The sequence below is a fragment of the Carcharodon carcharias genome, chromosome 19 (genome assembly GCF_017639515.1).
Source record: "Carcharodon carcharias isolate sCarCar2 chromosome 19, sCarCar2.pri, whole genome shotgun sequence".
NCBI lineage: Eukaryota > Metazoa > Chordata > Chondrichthyes > Lamniformes > Lamnidae > Carcharodon > Carcharodon carcharias.
The window spans coordinates 17911149-17931723 of NC_054485.1; the positions used below are offsets into that span (position 1 = coordinate 17911149).

Sequence of the window (20575 nt, forward strand, 5' to 3'; positions counted from 1 at the left end):
ACTTACAATGAATATTGTGTCAGTTGATTATCATTCTGCATACAGGATTTAACGGGAACATACGTGACTCTAGATTTTGTATTATTTAGGAAAGAGAGATTAAGGAAATAAAGTCTACTCCCCTTAAAGTATTAGACCAGTCAGTGATAAACATTACATTTTAAAATTAATGAATAAAATAGGTTGACAATGGAGATGCTTATTGGGAAAACATGGTGGAAAAATCAGACTGGTTCAGGTATCAATGTTGAATCAAACTGTTCACAGCCTCATCATCCTGTTCAATCCCACATTTGAATTTCCAAATCCATACACCTTTCGTCACAAAAACTGCTTATTTCCTCCACTGTAACTTCACCTGCCTCTTCTCTTACCGCACCTTATCTGCCAGTGAAGCCCTCGTCCATATTTTGGTCATCTCCAGACTTGACTATTCCCAAGCTCTCCTTGCCTCTTGTGTGTTGTTCCCATCTCTTTGCCTCACTATTAACTACCATGCCTTTAGCCATCTAGGCATCACATTCTGGAATTCGCATCTTAAAATCCCCTGCCATTTCAGCTCCCTATCTTCCTTTAAGATCTTCCTGAAAAACCACATTCAACGTAGGCTTTGGTTACCCCTCCTGAAATCTCCTCATTTGGTTATTTTGCTTTCATTAAATCTCTGAAATGCTTTTGGACATTTTTTCTGCACTGATGGTGCTATATAGCAGGTTATGAAAGGTTTGTGCAGAGTCCATTCTGTATAATTTTATATGGTGGGGCATACTTTACATTGGGTTGTCTTGTGGCAGAAAATCAGTACTAACTATCAGAACAAGTTTATTGCAACTAAGGTGACAGAGTGCATGTTAGTTTACTGGTTAATTTAGAATTAACCAGTTTGTTGGGTTGTATCCTAATACAGAGCCATATTTACCTGTTATGGCTTTTCATGTACACAAGCTGCATTGGTTACATTTGTCATAATGATTGTCCCAATTTTTACCAGAATTGTATAAACGTCAGTCACTTTTCTTGTTTGAATGGATGCCAGATAGTTCCCTACAGTGAGGGGAAAATGAGTGGAAGTTGGGGAGGAAGTTGATGTATCGTTCCAGGGCTACCGTTGTGGATGTAGCTCGTGTTAGTTCATTCAGATCAAGACCTGGGAGTGGATCGGTAGCCAGCGGGTGGGTGCTAGTTAAAAGGCTTTAAGCAGTATTTATACATTGTCAAGCTTTTGAAGCCCCTTTTGGAACATATTTTCTTTTAAGCTTGAGATACTTGAGTGTATGTAGATGACGCTGACATGCATACTTAACCCTCGCCTTGTCTGAATCAATTTTGCTCTTGTTTACAGTTTGAAAAACAATTGGAAAAGCGATCCGAGAAGCTCGACTCTGTGCTAGAGTTTAAGATCGATGATAACTTATTGATAACCAGGATCTATGGCAGGTAACAAATATATTTTTTCTTGACAGGTATTTTACACAATCTATTTTGCTAGGTCTGCTAAGATTTTAATGATAGTTGAATCTTCACAAATACTTAACTAATTCAGCAAGTAGTGTTTTGCCTGGGTCAGATTTTTCTTTTAACTTTACCCTATTTTTAGCTTGATGCAAAAAGCCAATTGTAGTTCCTCATTGGGAAAATCAGCCTAAGGAACAACTCTGAGACCACCTAGTCTCCATTAGTTCATTACCACATCACAAGTAATATTTATTGGGGAGCTGAGTTGAGTGTATTGCTTATTGCTTCGCTCTTTGAGTAGAAACTGACTACAAATATTCGAGCAGTGTTAGATTATGTGTAAAAACTGCATAAATAATTCTCTGTAGTAATTAGGTGAGTGGATACTACCCAATTACTGTTTAGTTATAAGCTGTGTTTATTTGTGCCGCAACATTGAGGGGAGCATTTCCTGCACATGCACAGTGTTGGCCTCTGTATCAGAGTGTTAGTTGCTGCCTTAAAACGAAAAAAATAAGGCTATTTAAAGAGGTATTTTTGCCATCTGGAATCTTGTAAAATATCATACTTACAACAAGTTATCATTTACATCTATGTAAGAAATAGCTTATTTTGACTCAGTTCATACTAAGCATTATGTTTGTCCACTAAATTGTTGGGGGTGTGTTACACAAAAAATGCTTTGGGTTCTTAAAGGAGCTGTTCTTTATCTAACAATTCATATTAAGAACATCTAATGACTATGTGGCTATTTCCAATGGCTTTGAACTGGAATAAGAGACTTTGGCCTACCTTATTCAGTGTAAGCTTCCCATGTGCAATTGTTCTGTACTGGGAACCATGTGTAAATGCAGTTTAAATCGTGAACTTCGGATTGGTCCGACTGTGTAATTTCAAAAAAAGTTAGAATTAAAACCACTTCTAACTTCTGGGTAATTACTGTACCGACCCACACCAAGCCCTCTCATAGGAAAGCTCTCCCACCCCAACCCCCTCCCCCGGCCAAGGTCCCACTCGACCGCCCCCTCCCCTGTTCTCCAGCCACCAAAAATCCTACCCGCTTACTTCTCCTCCCTGGCTTGTCGAAGACCTTTTAAACCTGGCTAGACCTTTAAATTTGGAGAAGAAAAGAGTTGACGTTTCTAGTCCTCATGACCCTTCGACAGAACTTGAGTTCGAGTCCAAGAAAGAGTTGAAATATAAGCTGGTTTAAGGTGTGTTGGGAGGGGGGGGGGGGCGGAGAGAGAGAGAGAGAGAAGTGGAGGGGGGTGGTGTGGTTGTAGGGACAAACCTACAACCACACCACCCCCCTCCACTTGTCTCTCTCTCTCTCTCTCTCCCCCCGCCCCCCCCGACACACCTTAAACCAGCTTATATTTCAACTCTTTCTTGGACTCGAACTCAAGTTCTGTCGAAGGGTCATGAGGACTCGAAACGTCAACTCTTTTCTTCTCCGCCGATGCTGCCAGACCTGCTGAGTTTTTCCAGGTAATTCTGTTTTTGTTTTGGATTTCCAGCATCCGCAGTTTTTTTTGTTTTTAGACCTTTAAACTTATCTGTTTTACGGCAACAAGTGCTGTAAAAGAGGGGACATGGACTCCTTCCCTCCGATTGAGCAATGCTCAACTGAAGGCCTCAGGAGTGCACAGCCCCACACAGTTCTTGTCCAGCCTGACTTGCAAGATTGGGTGAGACAGGACTGAAAAAATTTAAAGGTAAGCAAATAGGAGCAGAGTAGCAATCTAACTCAGATTGCCACTGCAGAAGTTCAGGCCCAGTGTAAAGATCCCTGTTTCATATTTGGAACTTGATAGTATCGACACTCTCGGCTTACTTAATGTTTCCTGACACTTCGAGGTGGCCCATTTGCTCGCCAGTCAAAAGCGTCATTTTTTTTAAAAGACCAGATGCTGACTGCATTGAGTTTTATGAGGAAAATGCTATTGCAACCATTTCTTTTGTTTCACAGGCTGATTCACCAGGCAAGTGGACGCAGTTACCATGAATTGTACAACCCGCCCAAGACGCCAATGAAAGATGATGTATGTATCAGGAATTATCATGATTAGTTTTACTTTGGTATTACTCAGTGTAAATTATGCAACAAGAATAATTCCAAATTATGTATTCAAATATTCCCCAAAACTCAAACTTTGCATTCACATCTTATTGGTGTAGAAACAAGATTACAGCATTCCTCCCAAAAGACAGTTTTCACAGTCTACAAACTCAGCATGTCTTAAAACCAAGCATGTTCAAATAAAGGAAAATAAATTTTCGTCAAGCATTAGTGGTGTAGTTATCTCAGTTGGCTTCTGACTTACTTGCAATTAACAAATAAATTCCTGCTTGTTTCAGGTATTTCATGCATGTGGTTCTTAAGTATATATTTATCAAATTTAAATTGGGCTTTGTGCAATTGTGTATTCATTATGGTGTACCGCTTCAACAACTCAAATTCCTTCGCATTGAGGACCTCCCAGAGATATGACAAAGTGTTCAAGTGGGTAGAATGGCACTTCCCACTCCATACTAAACAAAATAGCCTTAAAGCACATATTCATAACTCTTTTAAAATCCTTTACTAGCAACACCACAACCACAATGTATGCCTATCATTACAACTTTTACCTAAGAGATTAGAGGGAGTTTCCTGTTCCTCTTTTTTTCTTTTCCCTGGCAATAAACACGACTAAATCTAAATATCACAGACCAGCAACCTCCGTGCAAAATATTGCAAATGTGAATATAGATAATTAACCCCCTTTGTTTCGAAACATCTTCCAGAACAGTTCATGGAGGGTACTTGGTGTTTAAATAAATCTTGCATATATATATATATATATATATATATAACTTATGATGCTCCAAGTTCAGTATTGAAAATTGACTTAAGTATTGTACCTTGTTATTTTTGTACCTGCGGTGATACAACTTAAAAGTCTGTAATCAAATTCAATCTGCTGTACTGATTTGGTTACTAAACATGATTTTTCGTTTATAGCCCAATATTCATGGTCTGATTGGAAGATTTGTTTTCTTCTATTAAGACCATAAGACATAGGAGCAGAAATTAGGCCATTCGGCTCATCGAGTCTGCTCCGCCATTCAATCATGGCTGATAAGTTTCTCAACTCCATTCTCCTGCCTTTTCCCCGTAACTTTTGATCCCCTTACCAATCAAGAACCTATCTATCTCGGTCTTAAATACATTCAATGACCTGGCCTCCACAGCCTTCTGTGGCAATGAATTCCATAGTTTCACCACTCTCTGGCTAAAGAAGTTTCTCCTCATCTCTGTTATAAAAGGTCTTCCCTTTACTCTGAGGCTATGCCCTCTGGTCCTAGTCTCTCCTACTAATGGAAACATCTTCCCCACGTCCACTCAATCCAGGCCTTTCAGTATTCTGTAAGTTTCAATCAGATCCCCCTCATCCTTCTAAACTCCATCGAGTATAGACCCAAAGTCCTCAAACGTTACTCATACGTTAAACCTTTCATTCCTGGGATCGTTCTTGTGAACCTCCTCTGGACCCTCTCCAGGGCCAGAACATCCTTCCTGAGATACGGGGCCCAAAATTGCTCACAATATTCTAAATGTGGTCTGACCAGAGCCTTATAACGCCTCAGTAGCACATCCCTGCTTTTATAATCTAGTCCCCTCGAAATAAATGCCAACATTGCATTTGCCTTCCTAACTACCGACTCAACCTGCAAGTTAACCTTAAGAGAATCCTGGACTAGGACTCCCAAGTGCCTTTGCACTCCAGATTTCTGAATTCTCTCCCCATTTAGAAAATTGTCTCTGCTTCTATTCTTCCTACCAAAGTGCATGATCTCACACTTCCCCACGTTGTATTCCATCTGCCACTTCTTTGCCCATTCTCCTAACCTGTCTAAATCCTTGCCTCCTCAATACTACCTGTCCCTCCACTTATCTTTGTATCATCTGCAAACTTAGCCAGGATGCCTTCAGTTCCTTCATCTAGATCATTAAAGCTTGAAGAATACAAGGGCCCATAACATTTCCAGTAGCTAACAGTAGCGAGTTTCTTTTCAACACTGAGCAACATTGCAATAACAGAGATAATCACACTTCAGTTTATAAGAAGCAAGTATTCGCTTATGGGAGTAGTTTCTGTCCTTGAGTAAGGGAAGTAGCTGGTGAAGGCTAAAATTGTGATATGCATCTTCTAAGTAACTCAGCACTGGGTGTAGAAATTGGAACCTACCTGCAATTGACCACATGGAGGAGATTTCAAGAAAAGCATATGGTGTTCCTAGAAAAAAAGCTTGTAGAAATATCTGTTTCAGATTGAAAAGATTCTTGGATTTAATAGTACCTTTCCCATTTTGATTGAACTATAGATTGTAGTGAGGAAGTGCCAAGAATGCGTGGATTCAGAGTTTGGCACAAAAAGATAGGAGTCAAGGGTCAATATATGTCTTTCTAATGGTTAATTGACACTCATATCATACTTTAATGTTTTGGACAATCTTTGAGGCTACAAACACCATGTCTACTACTAATCCTTGCAGACCAAGCCCATGCCTTCTCACTAGAAGATGAAAAGTGGATGAGAAAGGGAAGAGGAACTACTAGATTAGTTAGTTAGGACTATCCTGCAAAACTGTCTCCTGAACAAGAATGATTATAAAACTATTGGAATGGGTTTTACCTGGTTCTCCTGGAATTCAAGGTTTCTTTTCCCTTTCCTGGTGGTTTATATGCTGTTATTAAAACTCTATCAAAGATGGATGGTTCCTCTGTACAAGAAAGGCCAAAGTTAAGGGACAATGACTCCTTTCCATCACTTCTGGCCACTGCCAGCAAATTTCTGCCTACATCCCAGTGTCCATGCTATTCACAAGTGTGTGCATAGTTGTGTGAACAAACTCAATGAATGCTGATGTCAGACATGAGAACAAAATGTACAGTAGTTTAACTAAATGAGTAAGCCTCTATAAACTTAAGGAAAAACAATTCTTTGTAACCCTTTATGAAACGTACCATTTGAAAGACGGGGAGATGATCATCAGTTGGTCATTCGAGCCTGCCCCATTCAGTCATATTGCAGCTAAGCAACATGATCACCAATACACCTTCCCTGCCACCAGCCCCTTTTTAAAAAATATTCATTCATGGGATGTGGGCATTGCTGGCTAGGCCAGCATTTATTACCTGTCCGTAATTGCCCCTGAGAAGGCGGTGGTGTGCTGCCTTCTTGAACCGCTGCAGTCCATGTGGTGTAGGTACACCCACAGCACTGTTAGGAAGGGAGTTCCAGGAGTTTGACCCAACGGCAGTGAAGAAACGGCGATATGTTTCCAAGTCAGGATAGTAAGTGGCTTGGAGGGGAACTTCCAGGCGGTGGTGTTCCCATGTGTCTGCTGCCCTTGTCCTAGATGTTGTACAAGGGTTTGGAAGGTGTTGTCTAAGGAGGCTTGGTGAGTTCCTGCAGTGCATCTTGTAGATGGTACACACTGCTGCCACTGTGTGTTGGTGGTGGAGGGAGTGAATGTTTGTGGAAGTGGTGTCGATCAAGCAGGCTGCTTTAATCTGGGGCGTGTAAAGCTTCTTGAGTGTTGATGGAGCGGCACTTATCCAGGCAAGTGGAGAGTATTCCATCACACTCCTGATTTGTGCCTTGTAGATGGTGGACAGACTTTGGGGAGTCAGGAGGTTAGTTACTTGTTGCAGGATTCCTAGACTCTGACCTGCTCTTGTATTTATGTGACTAGCCTAGTTCAGTTTCTGGACAATGGTAGCCCCCAGGCTGATAATGGGGGGATTCAGCAATGGTAATGTCATTGAATGTTGAGGGGTAATGGTTAGATTCTCTCTTGTTGGATGTGGTCATTGCCTGGCACTCGTGTGGGGTGAATGTTACTTGCCATTTGTCAGTCCAAGTGTGGATATTGTCCAGGTCTTGCTGCATTTGGACATGGACTGCTTGAGTATCTGAGGAGTTGTGAATGGTGCTGCACATTGTACAATCAGCAGCGAACATCCCCACTTCTGACCTTACGATGAAAGGAAGGTCATTGATGACGTGGCTGAAGATTGTTAGGCTTCTTCTGGAAGAGGCTATAGAAACCAATTAAACCAAAAAAAGAACTCTGGAAATTTGCTCTCCAACGTTTGAAGACAAAAAAGGGCTCCAGGCGATATATCCACGAGTGTATGGCCCAACATCCCATCGATATCAGCCTTCTCCGGGAACTTCTCCTGCTCACTTTTGAATTTTTTTTAACAAATATGCAATCTATTACAAAAGTAAGTAATCCTCTAGGAAAAGATAAACCTGACACTTATACAAAATTCCCCCATTCTCACTAATTTATTTAATTCACATCCGGATCAATACAATTTAGTCCAATTATCTTAAGTACTCCAATCGAGTCTGTCTAAAGTCTACACTTTCGTAGATTGAAGAAACCCTACTGTGTTAGCTAAGGATTTTTAAACCAGGTGTTAATCTAGTGACCATCTTCTGAACCCTTATACTTGGGCCTTTGACTCTCAATTTCTTCACATTTGTAAACAAGTTTTTTTTTAATGACCAGTCGACTGTGAAGGACAGATGATACTTACTTCCTGTCCTCTCACGCCCCAAACTTAGTCCAAATTGTACATTAGTGGTTCTATATTAGAAACGTTATCTTAAGCCAAGTCATTTCTTGAGACTCATTTATGTGCACATTGTAGACTAATTATTGTATCTTTTGTTTCTGTTCTAAGGTAACCGGCGAACCTTTGATAAAACGCTCAGATGACAATGCAGAAACGCTAAAATCTCGTCTTGTTGCTTACCATACCCAAACCAAACCTCTGATTTCTTATTACCAAAAGAAAGGGCTTCATACAGCTATTGATGCCACACAGCCTCCTGATGTTGTTTTTTCTACCATTCTAGCTGCCTTCAGTGGAGTCGCATGTAAGGACCTGGTTATGTTTGTTTGATTTATTATTAATGCTGACAAATGCCATGCATTTTTGACGGATTGTAATCGAAAATATTAAATTTTATTTTGGGCAATGTGACAAAGACATTTGCTTAGAGATAATTTAGAAAGCTGATAAAGCTGAAGTCAAGGGAACGAGTTTTATTATTGCAAGATTTTCAAAAAGATTAAAAGAAAACTTAGTTCTATCAAAGAAGTGCTACAGAAGGCATTTGATACCTTAGTAAGTCTGGTTGTTGTTACAACCTGTTACTTTGGCCTGTTGCTGCTATTTTAATATGTCCCAACCTTTTCCTCAGGTTGGAATAACTTTGCCAGCTGATCAATTCAGAATCAGTTTTTTTTCCAAATCAAACTGGATAATCTATAATTTCCAATTGGTACGTTAAATTGTATAAAAGAGTCTCAATCCTTAATGCATATTAAGTTGTAAAGTAGTTAAACTGGTTTGCCATCAGATCTATCAAGCTATGTTCACCCTCTCTCTCTCTCTCTCTCTCTCTCTCTGGTCAAATGCAATTACCAGCAGTACACCTGGCCTATGTTGTGTCATCATAAGCATCCACATTAAGCACACATGGCCAAAAGGAAAAACATTTTTTTTTCAAGTAATGGACTTGGGACTCTTTAAATGAATTAATCCATTCAATATGTTCAGAACACAAATTGTTTGAACTTTGTCTTGAGTTATGGCATCCTCTGAACCTGTCGGTTTGTGTTGAAAATGGGTAACTCTTTCGATTTTCTTACCATAATGTTACATATTAAGTGAGTCAATCTACAGGGAAAATACTGTTTAATACTGAATTATTAAATGGAATTATGAATGTTTTGTGAAAAATTCAGCTCAGTAAATTTTAAATGTTGTATAAAATCATTATCTAATCCTGTTATCTTGTCAAAATTTTGACATTTATTTCTCCCTCACCTTTTCTATTTTCTGTTCGGGTTATCTCAAAGGGACAGAATTTCCTAATGATGAGTCGTTCCCTTTTACTACTCGTTCTTCTCACGATTTGATTATTAGCACTACTCTTTGGCTGTTTACTGACTTATCAAATCTCACTTTAAATAATGTACCTAAATGATTGAAAAATCTGTCATACTGCAAACTAATATTCTTTCTTTCTGTCAAGGGTTTTTTACTTTGAATATTTATGCCTATTTCTCAGCACACTCATCTCATGTTTTTTTGCCCTTAAACATTTTGCTTCTGAGAATTATGGATAACTGATGGCCCACAAAGTGAGCATAATACTCTGATCAGAAAAATAAACCTTTTATAGTAACTAAATGGATGGAATGGTGAGTATGAATTACTGCTGAGAGTTTTTTAAGAGTCCTAAGATAGTAACTATACAACATTATAAATATAGATATAACCTAGATAGCATAAAGTAGAACATGCAGTTGCACAAAATATCCAGAAAGAATAAACCTTCACATAATGTTGTCCAATGGTATGAATTATAATGAAGAAATTCTCTAAAGTAAATCTAAAGTTTAAAATGAAAATTATGACTATTTAGGTTACAACAAGACAAGTGGGATATTCACTCTTTTCCCAATCTTTGACGTCAATGAATGAGTGTCCTGGATTAAAGCTAGTGTTCTACAATTCATTATGGAGCATTCCATAAATATGTAGTTGCACCTGAGTATATACTGAGCAAACTAAATCTTGACTGGCCCATGGTGTGCTGCTGATGATGGATCTAAAGGACCTTTTGATCTTTTTGGTAGCTCCTTCAAGAAAAATTTGAAGTGAATATTTTGGCAAGCTGTAAATGTTATGGCAGACCACTTCAGTTTTGCATTGTATGAAGTGCCCATTTAATTTTGACACTTAATTCAGATTTCCAATTGGAGCATGATTTGTTTATATTTTTATTGTAAACTAAACCCTGAAATAACAGAAAATCCTGGGAATACTTGCAAGTCAGACAGCATCTGTGGAGAGAGAATCAGAGTTAATGTTTCAAATTGATTAACATTTTGTCAACTATAAAAAAAAAATTGGAGATGTAGCAAGTTTTAAGCAAGGATATAGTTGGGGGATGGGGACAGGAATAAAAGGGAAGGCCTTTGATAAGGTGGAAGGCAGGAGAGATTAAATGATGAAAGGGGTGATGGTGCTAGGAAAAAAGAGTTGATAATGGGGAAAGGAAAGAAACAAAAAAATGGGTCTAGAGGAGGGGATAGCAGAATTATTACCAGCAGCTGCAATGCAAAACAATGGGGGTTGAGGTTATGATCTGAAATGGTCAAATCCAATGTTGAGTCCAGAAGGCCATAAAATGCCTAATCGAAAGACGAGATACTGTTCCTATGTTGAACTTAGGAAGTACAGGAGGGTGAGGGAAGAGCGAGAGAGAGAGGCAGTGAGAACAGTGGGGTAGATAATTTAAATGACTGGTGACCGGAAGCTCAGGGTCATGCTCGTGAACTGAATGCAAATGTTCTGCAAATTGGTGTCTCAAGCTACATTTAGTCTCTCCAATGTAGAGGACACTGCATCATGAGCAGCAAATGAAAGAAGTACAAGTAAATCACTGATTCACCTGGAAGGAGGGCTTTTCAATTGAAAGGGAGGAGGTAAGAGGGCCGTTGCTACATCTTCTGCGCTTACATGGACGGATACTGTGGGAAGGGGAGTGGGTGTTAGGAATGATTTGAGGAGTGGACCAGAATGTGGCAGACAAAACAGTCCTCTCAGCATGCTGAAAAAGTGGAGAAGGGGAAAATATATTAAATGGTGGCATCATGCTAGAGCTGATGGAAACTGCAGAAGGTGATCCATTCGATGTGGAATTGGTAGGGTGGAAAGTGAGGATAAGGGAAAACTTATCATAGTTCTGGGTGGGAGAGGAAGGAATGAAAGCAGAAATGCAAGGCAAGGCCATGGTTGACTCCTTGTCACCCATGGTAGAGAGGAATCCTCAATTGAGGAAGAATATCGGAAGCACTGGAATGAAAGGTGGTATGGTCAGAACAGACCCAAGAGTCAAAGAACCTGGGAAAATGGTGTAGAGTCCTTATAGGAAGCAGAGTGAGAGGAAATGTAGTGCAGATAGTTGTAGGAGTCAGTGAGCTTTTAGTGGATTTAGGCAGAATAGGATTCTGCCTATCCCCAGAAATGGAAGCAGATGTCAGGGAAGGGAAGAGTTCGAGACTGACCATGTAAAGGCGCCGTAAGGGTTGATCCTGAACTGTGATTATCCACAAATGGTGCAGGTCTCTAACCCCACAAGGATGAGAATGAATTGACCATAATGGGTGGTCATTGCTGTTTGTAATGAAACTTACTGGTAACTGCATCTCTCTCCAAATTTGTTTAATTCTGGCCAGGAAGGCCTTTTTAAAAACATTTTGTATTTGTGAACCTGTAACTTTTTGAAATAGCTACATGGAATGACAGGTTACCAAATCATCTGTGAAGTTTGGGCCATTCATGTATCGCAGCAATGGAACCTTAACGTTCCACCCAAAACAAAGATTTTACATATTTTATGATGTTTGATAGCATCAAATCTAGTAAGACCTTGAACAAGAGTATTGGGATTGTGATCTCCTGTCCAAGTAAAATACAATTTACTTAAAATGGAGTTGACATTTAATTTGACTTGGATCCACTGAGAGCCTACCTTAGCGTTCACTAAAATGTATTTTCTCATAACTTGTATAAAGGTTCCCATAAAAGTCAACCCCCAAAAATTCCAATTTAAAGTAATAAGTTCTTTCTATCTGGTTTGGGTTTCCTATTAGTAGCATAGTGGTCAGATATTTTATTTATGATTACTGCAGTCTAATAGAATCAGTGAAATAACTTGTATTGGATTTTCTTTAGCTGAGAAGTGGAGGCTTGGTCTGTTCTGAGCGAGATGACCTTTCTATCTTCATCCTTACTGGAACTGCCTGGATAATCTCCCCCTCAAACTGTCTTCAAGGACTGTATGATTGTTAACCATATTGAATTTATGTAAACACTATATTTTCTTTTAAAGAAATTAGAATAATAAAAGCAAAATAAAAAATGGCAAATGAAACAAGAATAAAGATGGAGAGAAACAGCTGGTCAGACAGCATAAGTGGAGATTGCAAACTGTTGACATTTTGGATAAATTTGAAGTGTTGGCTATTTAATTTCAACCTAGATGATGACTTACCTGTGTATTTCTAGCTTTTTATATTTTTGTTTCTTTAAAAGAAAACTTGCCTTTCTCCCTTCCCCATTTTGTTTTAGTAACTTGGAGTAGTTAAGTATTTGTAAAAGCTAATCTACATGACACATTATACTAAAATCTCCAATTTTTATTTTTATGGCATGTCAACAGCATTAGATTGCTTTTAGTGCCCTGTTCTGAGGGTCTGGGGTCCTCTAGGCACCCAACATCCCTGAGTAGTTCTCTCATTTTCACGTTATCTTATTCAACTGTGCAACTGCAAATCTAGTGTCCAGTTAAGATTGTAAATTGTATCTGATTTTGGTAGGTCTGAAGGAGAAAAATCACTTCTGGCATAAATGCAACTTTAACTGCATTTGGGGGGTCTGTTTCTAAAATATAAACTTCTACTCTACTAATTAATGTATCCTGTTCCAAAACTGAGAATATTATATTTTTCTGTAATTTTAAAGAGAAGATCTTTTGAAAATTTTGCTCTGCTCTGCTTTGTAAAAGAGTCAAAATAAAAGCGAACCAATGAAGCTCATCCTGGAGTATTCAAATTCATTTAAATATCTCATGATAAAAGATAACTTTGACATGTGATTGAATTTTGAAATCATGTAATTGACTCCTTTTATGTAGCAATAGTATAACTGTATTTCTAATTAACTTGTAAATTGAGCAGTGGTCTTTAGGGAATAATTCAGTTTGTGTCCTCACCTGATGCATTTATACTATTAGTTCTAATGTTATTTTGGGACATTCAGAAGCATTATCATTGGACACCATACATTTGAAAACAATTAAGCATCTGCTTTCTTCCATCTGCTCCACTCTTCCCCTTGGCCTGACATCAGTAGCTAGTCACCATCTAATAAAACTAAGGTATAAAATTTAGGGATATTGGAATGGGAAATGGCATAAAATCCATCAGCTAACTGTCCTTTCTGTACTTTCCTCATATCCTATTGCATGCTGTTGGTCAAACCTAGTCATCTTTCTAATATTGCAGTGATTTACTTCTAAACTGTGCATCTCCTTCAATGTATGGTTAAGTAAAAGTTATGTTACTTTCAGAATCGATGAAATGATTTGATTAAGTTGTGATTTTTGATTGTATAGGCTTAGAATTTTTTGTTGGTTTTTGATGCAGGAAAAAGTTAGATTGAAAATAATGAGCTCTCTTAAACTGGCCAAACTGATATTGCTGAGAGATGGAAAATGGGTGGCACATCAGGAACTGTAACCTTGCAGTGTTGGTTAGATGTCTTGTTAGATGATCCCTTGTAACTTTATAACAGTACTTTCTCTGAGACTATTGCAGGACTTAAAATTTGTCTGTATGCTAATATTATGTTGCTTGGCTTTAGTTGGGCAGATTGAGAGTTAATGAGAGTGTTAGACACAATATTCATTTGTTTAAAAATTGTCTGCTGTTCATCTTCTTTCTCTTTCTGTTCATTCCCACGAGGAAGTTGATATGTGAGAATTGTGACCACCAAATTTTAAGGAGCATGTACTAACCAGATCCTTAGAACATCATAGATCATTTTGAATTTGTTAGTCACAGGGGTTATTTACCTATATTCTCTTCATTGGGTACTGGTATTCATTTTTTAAAAAAATCATTGAGGGTATCAACCCCTGCCAGAAGGCTAGAGAGCATTAATGATGACGTTTTTATGCATTAAGTAAACAGTTCATTTTCTTTCTCATTTATATATCCTCTGGGTTATGTTGTACATTGATGAGATATTATACATTTCTCATTATTTTGAAATGTCTCCCTTCATCAGGTTGCTCAGACTTTTTTATTTTAATCTCCGTCCCTGGCCCTTTTGTTCAGCTCCTGTTTTTTGATGTACCATCATTTTTTTTCTATTTCAAACTTGGCCTTTTGTTGAATTTTATTTTACTTTCTTAGTTTTTCATTTGCCCATCCTTGCTCAGGCTGTGGTTTTAGTGCTAACTTGTAAGTTTACCATTTAATTGGCCCAGGAAAACAATAATTGTTTTAAATGTGGCCTGTTTCAAAATGTGGGAAAGCAATTAAAATCTATTTTTGAACCCATTTTAACTCAAGTTCCCTTTTCCTTGCTTGGGCACTTCAGAAATTGTGTCCGTGTATTAACTTGTTAAATTTCCTTCCCATTTTGACATTGAGGGAGGGAGCAGGTTTTCAAATTTTCCAGAGGACACTGAATGTTTCTGTACATGTAAAAAATGTTTTTTTGTTTGAAGTTCCAAAATCAAGTATTAAGCTTAGCAACAAGAGCTTTCAGCAGAATATTGTGAAATTGAATACTTTTTTTTTGTTTTACATCATTGAGTTAGGAACATTTATGCAAAAGTACCTATTTAATGATGCTATGTAAGGGAATCATGCGGAGGATAGAAATGTTTGGGGTACTTGTTGATCTATTTCTGGTCTGGTCCAATTTGAAAAGAGTGAAAAAAGAAAAGACCTTCATTTATATAGTGCCTTTCAAAATCTGAGTGTTACAAACTACCTTTCAAGTGAAGTCACTGTTGTAAAGTGGGATTCGTTTCAAAGGGGTCCCTAAACATAAGCACATTCTCTTTTACATATAAAGTAAGGGTAACAATAACAAGGAAAAATGGCAACAAAAGTAGGGAGTAAAATTAGATGTTTTAAATAAAATACACACAATCATCACCCAGCTTTGCAAGAGTATGAATATTAGTTTGTACAGGAGCAGTATTAAATAAATAGATGCACCAAGCAAATGGGAAGTATAAGAAACTGAAGAAAAAGATAAATAGATGCAGACAAAAGGGTATCTTAATATATTTGACTAAAAGCTAGGTTAGCAGTGACAGAAGGGGGAAGAAATGTTTTCTTAAAATCAGCCAGTGTGGTTCTATCTAGTGTGTTGACATTAGGAGGGCCCACCCTACAAACAATTGCCGTTGATTACATGCTGCTGCTTTTTGGCACTGTTTCCCCTCTGCCTCCACTCCTTCCCAGAGTGATTACTTGCTGTGCCTTTGCTCAATAATTTCAATGTGACCTGATTTCAAAAGACAACCATGGGAAAGCTTCTCAATTTTTAAAATATATATAAAGGTACCTGTATAGTGCTATTTACACTTAATACACTTTGTTTATTTTGTATGTGTAAATTAACTTTGAAAAATTTTCATGTGTGGAGGAAGTTATGGTGATGTATGCCTGTATCTTGGAGACAAGTTAGTTTCCACTTTTTATCTGTGTAAATGCTTAGAAATGATTTGACTGAAGTAAATGTGCTAAAGCTGATGTTAAATGGAAATGGAAAATCTATGCCATTACAGCTGTAGTAAAAATAATTACATTTTGCATGTGGGTGAAAAGAAAACTTTCTCAGTGCATATAAAAAGTATAGTGATTATGTATTTATTGATTTGCAATATTAATGGTTTGTCAATATTCTCATATGTTGGTGTGTCTGATTGTACTAAGATTCCTGTGGATCTGATTGCTCAAGAACCTAAAATGGTGTAAAAAAACCTTTGTTAAACTACAATTTACTTAAACCTTTTTTTGTCTCGTTTCAGCCATCTGAAAATTGATGCCAGAGACACTGTTTTTCCAGCCACAATGTGCCAACGATCAAGTTTATATCTTTACATAATATTGGAGGGGGTGGTGAGATTAGATTACAATGTGGGAGGGGTTGTTGGTAGTGGATTACAGAAATGCAATTCCGTTTTAAATCCCAGCAGTTTGTGACTATAATACTGGGAAATTTAATGGGTGGATTATTCGAGTGCTATTCAACAATTGAGCTTTTAAACAACTCCATTTTATGGATTACATAATAGGGAAAGGGAATATTTGTGGGTTGCGCAGATTCAAATTTATATCAAAGTCCAGACCTAATTGCTGCCTACTTTTTTTTCTTGCTGTCCTTAACAAAAGTGCATATTAAACTTTTTTGGGTTGCCTTGTAATGAAGGGTGAGGTTGATAACAGTACCAAACATTTCTATTTTTTAAAATTATGGATGATGATTGAACAATAAACTTGAGATTTTTGCATTGACTGTAGTACTGTTTGAGTTCAGTTCAGCTGTTTGCAGATAAATTTTAATGACTTACTAAATAGTCCATGTCGATGCAACGAATAATTCACCATGACTGATATATTTACTATGACCAGTTTCAGAATGTTCAATTCAGAAGTGACAAATCATGATGAGATATTGTATACAAAGGTGCTACAGCAGAGAACATAAATATTTCTGAAGTGTTTGCAAGAAAAGAGAATGGAAATTTAAATCCTTTTCAGTATGGGACCTAGAATTCAATAAATACTAGTGTAACCCAGCATAAGTTTTTCTGTTGAATCTTTTTTTTTAAACTGATATAATGCGTGTATCCACCAAAATATTAATCATTGGACTTTACTGTTACAAGTGTTAAAGAAAAAGTTGATGTAAATTAATTATCAAGCTAACTGGTTAATGATCCACTAGCCTTCATAAAGAATTTTTTAACAGTTGTTCTCCACATAACCTCAGGTACAGCGGGAGTGTGTCTCAAGTTATACTAAAGCTGTCTAAGCAGCTGACTCTCCATCTCCATCTACTCCATCTCCCCAAACCAATGTCGAGGATGCATTCAGTAAAATTACTTTGAGGCTGTTTGATGCTCAGATGCTCTAACGGATCCTTAAATAAATAGACACAGGTTGGCATAAATTAAGTATTGTTCAGTTCACACACAATTTAGTGCCTGACTGAAAATTGTAGGATTTTCTTTCATATTGTGACTTTTCAGGTGGTCCATATAGCTACAAACCTGGTGAATTTTGTGTGTTTTTATATACTTAAGTTCAAACTGAATTTCTACAGATGCTACGTGGAGATTTAGTGGGAGGTTGGAGCAAAATCAGTTTTGAGTGTTAATGCTTACTGCAGATTATTACAAAATGTCACATGAATAAAAATCAAAATGAATTGCTAAGGATTTTCAATTTTTAGAAGTTTTGAATTACACAGTATGAAAGGCAACACTCCCAGAGCACTTCAGAGAATGAAGTACATTTGAAATGTCATGGTTGTGGCGGGCACAAGGGAATGGTGCAGAGGAAACTGGCAATGGTTGTAATAGAGGCTTCAGGTCCAATAGTTTTTAACACTTCTATGCCACAAGCCAACAAAGGTACCAATTAATGTTGCAAGCAGCTGCTGTGTGCCCTTGAGTATGTATTTCAAGTGTGGATTATTGACATTTGAGGCAAGCAAGCTGTTGTATTGTGAAAGGCATAATGGCAAAACACAATCATGCCCTCATATCGTTGGGGGAGAGATTGGTGGGAGTTCCCAACTTACTGCTGGACTGTGAAATAGAAAAATAGAGTAGTTTTCCTAATGGGTGTCCACCTCACAACGCCTTATTTTACAGTCCAGCAGTAAGTTGGAAGAATACCCTCCACAGGTCTAGTTAAGCATAATTCCCACAAACTTTTAAATTATAATATAGAGAAATTGTTAAATTCCTGTTAAATTGTACTTTCCATTTATTGGTAAAACTGCAAGTACATTTTTGATAAAAAAATACTTTTTCTGCTAGTATCTTTTGGGTTTTAAATTGCAACATTGAAAATGGATATAAATTGCTCAAACACTGATATTTCTTGAAGGGCAATTGAAGGGTTATGTTTTATATCTTAGATTTTAACCAAAGCTTAACATCTGTGATCTTTAACAATCCTGGTGGTTAGTGGGGAATACCAATAATGACCCAGATATTGACTAGTCTACAGCCTTTCATGAAGATTTGTTCAGTGAACCTTAACTTCAATTTCCAATAAAATGCAGTTAAGGTTGCCTTATGTTGCATGCCAGAAAAGTAGTGGTGACTGTAGACATCTATGGAGACTTGATCCGTTGCCATGGTGTCTGTTTTGTTAGAAGATGAATAAGCAAGCAACACAGAAGGCAGGTTAACTGCTGCAAGTGGAGAACAATAGGAAAAAGAGTAAATCAACATAAATTTATTATCTTCTATTGCCAGTGCATTCTTCTTCAGGTCTTTGATTTTCTTCTAGTTGTACACTTGTGATCAGTTAAACCATTTATTTTTCTTGATGTGTTCTCACTCCTATGATGTGTAGGAATATAAAGACATGCAAGAAGCTACATTGGTTTAGCAAATAATGAATGGTGTGATGAATTAGCAGCTTGACCTACAATTGAAAGAATAAGGATGTTAATGCTTTCAGTATGACTCCTGTATCGTAATTCAGTATAATGGGTGGTCATATTGTACCTCTTAGCTCTACCCTACAGCACCTGAAAACCCATATCTGTTCCAGTGCCATAGAATGGGGCAAAATCCACTGCCTGTTGAAGAATATTAAAAGAAAAATATTGAATCCATTCCTTTCCACACAGAATATCTAATCTGCTTTATTGTTGACTTTTACTGACTCATTTCAATTCCCTGAAGAGAGATTTATTTTTCTCTGTCTCTTGTCCTTCCCCAGGATCACCAAGTACATTTGTAGATCAAATTGTACGTGGTTTGCAGAAGGAATTTTCTTTCTTCTTTGCATTCTTCCTGATGTCATTCAATTCTGCATCATTCATTCAACTCATTGGAGAGACAAGGAAGTACTTTTCGCTGTTAGATGGTCCTTTTTCTCTGATGAATAAGAGACTATTTCTAATTCAGTTCCGATAAATAATCAACAAGGAATATGTATCAAACCCCAATTTTTAATGTTGATGACAAACAAATTGCTGACGTGAAGACCTAGATCTTCCAGTCTCAATAGCAGCAAATGCTGAGGTGGAATGCCTTCTGATGGTTCCATTGGGACCTGTCAGCATGTGGATGACTTGGGCTGTTCTGTACTCATCCACTTGTTTGCACTGATTTATCCATGCTGTTCCTAGTGGGCTGCTATGAATGCAATCCTTTAAATCAGGAGACATGTCTCCCTGGTGCTGCTGATCACACCCTCCTGCACCCCTTTCTCACCCCACTTACACCCCAGCTGCCCAACCCCCTTTAACACTACCAGACCCATCCCCTTCTCTCACTCCATGCTTCCCATCCCCCTGCGTCACTCCATGTCTCCCACGCCCCCTGTCACCTCTCCCACTTGACACCCCTGGCTGCTCAGTTCCACTGATGTCAGGCCAGTGCTGTGGGGTGGGTGTGTGATGACAAGAGGCATGAGGTGACGAGAGGGATGAGCAGCACCAGGGATCGGGGGAGCTAGAATGAAGATGCTTTTAAAACACAGTGAAGAAGGCACTCAGTAAAGCGAGTATCTCTGCTGCGCTGTTTTTATATAATTACAATTATGTAGCTCTTTTTGACCCTTTTCCTAGACTGGTTGATGTTTTGTAACTTTTTATTCATTCATGGAATGTGGGTGTCGCAGGTTAGGCCAGCATTTATTGCCATCCCTAATTGCCCTTGAGAAGGAGGTGGTGAGCTGCCTTCTTGAACCATTGTAGTCCCTGTAGAGTAGGTACACCTACAGTGCTGTTAGGGAAGGGGGTTCCAGGATGTTGAGCCAGCGACAGCAAAGGAATGACGATATAGTTCCAAGTCAGGATGGTGAGTGGTTTGTAGAGGAACTTCCAGGTGGCGGAGTTCCCATCTATCTGCTGCCCTTGCCTTTCTAGATGGTGGATTTGGAAGGTGCTAGCTAAAGAAGGCTTGGTGAGGTTCTGCAGTGGTTCTTGTAGATAGTATGCACTGCTGCCACTGTTCTTTGGAGAGAGTGAATGAATGTTTGTGAAAGGGGTGCTAATCAAGTAGGCTTTTTTGTCCTGGATGATGTCAAGTTTCTTGAGTGTTGGAGCTGCACTCATCCGGGCAAGTGGAGAGTATTCCATCACACTACTGACTTGTATCTTGTAGATGGTAGACAAGCTTTGGAGTTGGGGGGTGACTTAATCGCCACAGGATTCCTAGCCTCCTAAAAAGGAAATCTCAAGAGCCTCTGTTTCACTGAGGTAGCTTCA

General features: G+C 38.3%; 1 protein-coding gene across 2 annotated transcripts in view; it reads left to right on the forward strand.

Moving 5' to 3' along the window:
* The window catches only part of ak2 (adenylate kinase 2), a 32769-nt gene extending 15852 nt beyond the window's left edge, over positions 1-16917 (forward strand). The window contains exons 4-7 of one of the 2 annotated variants that reach the window (XM_041212694.1): positions 1343-1437; positions 3425-3497; positions 8198-8393; positions 12269-13131. In XM_041212694.1, coding sequence (XP_041068628.1) covers positions 1343-1437; positions 3425-3497; positions 8198-8393; positions 12269-12297 — 393 coding nt within the window. In that variant the 3' untranslated portion in view covers positions 12298-13131. Of the gene's footprint in view, positions 1-1342; positions 1438-3424; positions 3498-8197; positions 8394-12268; positions 13132-16145 lie in introns of those variants that run through there. The other variant, XM_041212695.1, reaches the window with a different exon arrangement.
* The last annotated feature ends 3658 nt before the right edge of the window (positions 16918-20575 follow it).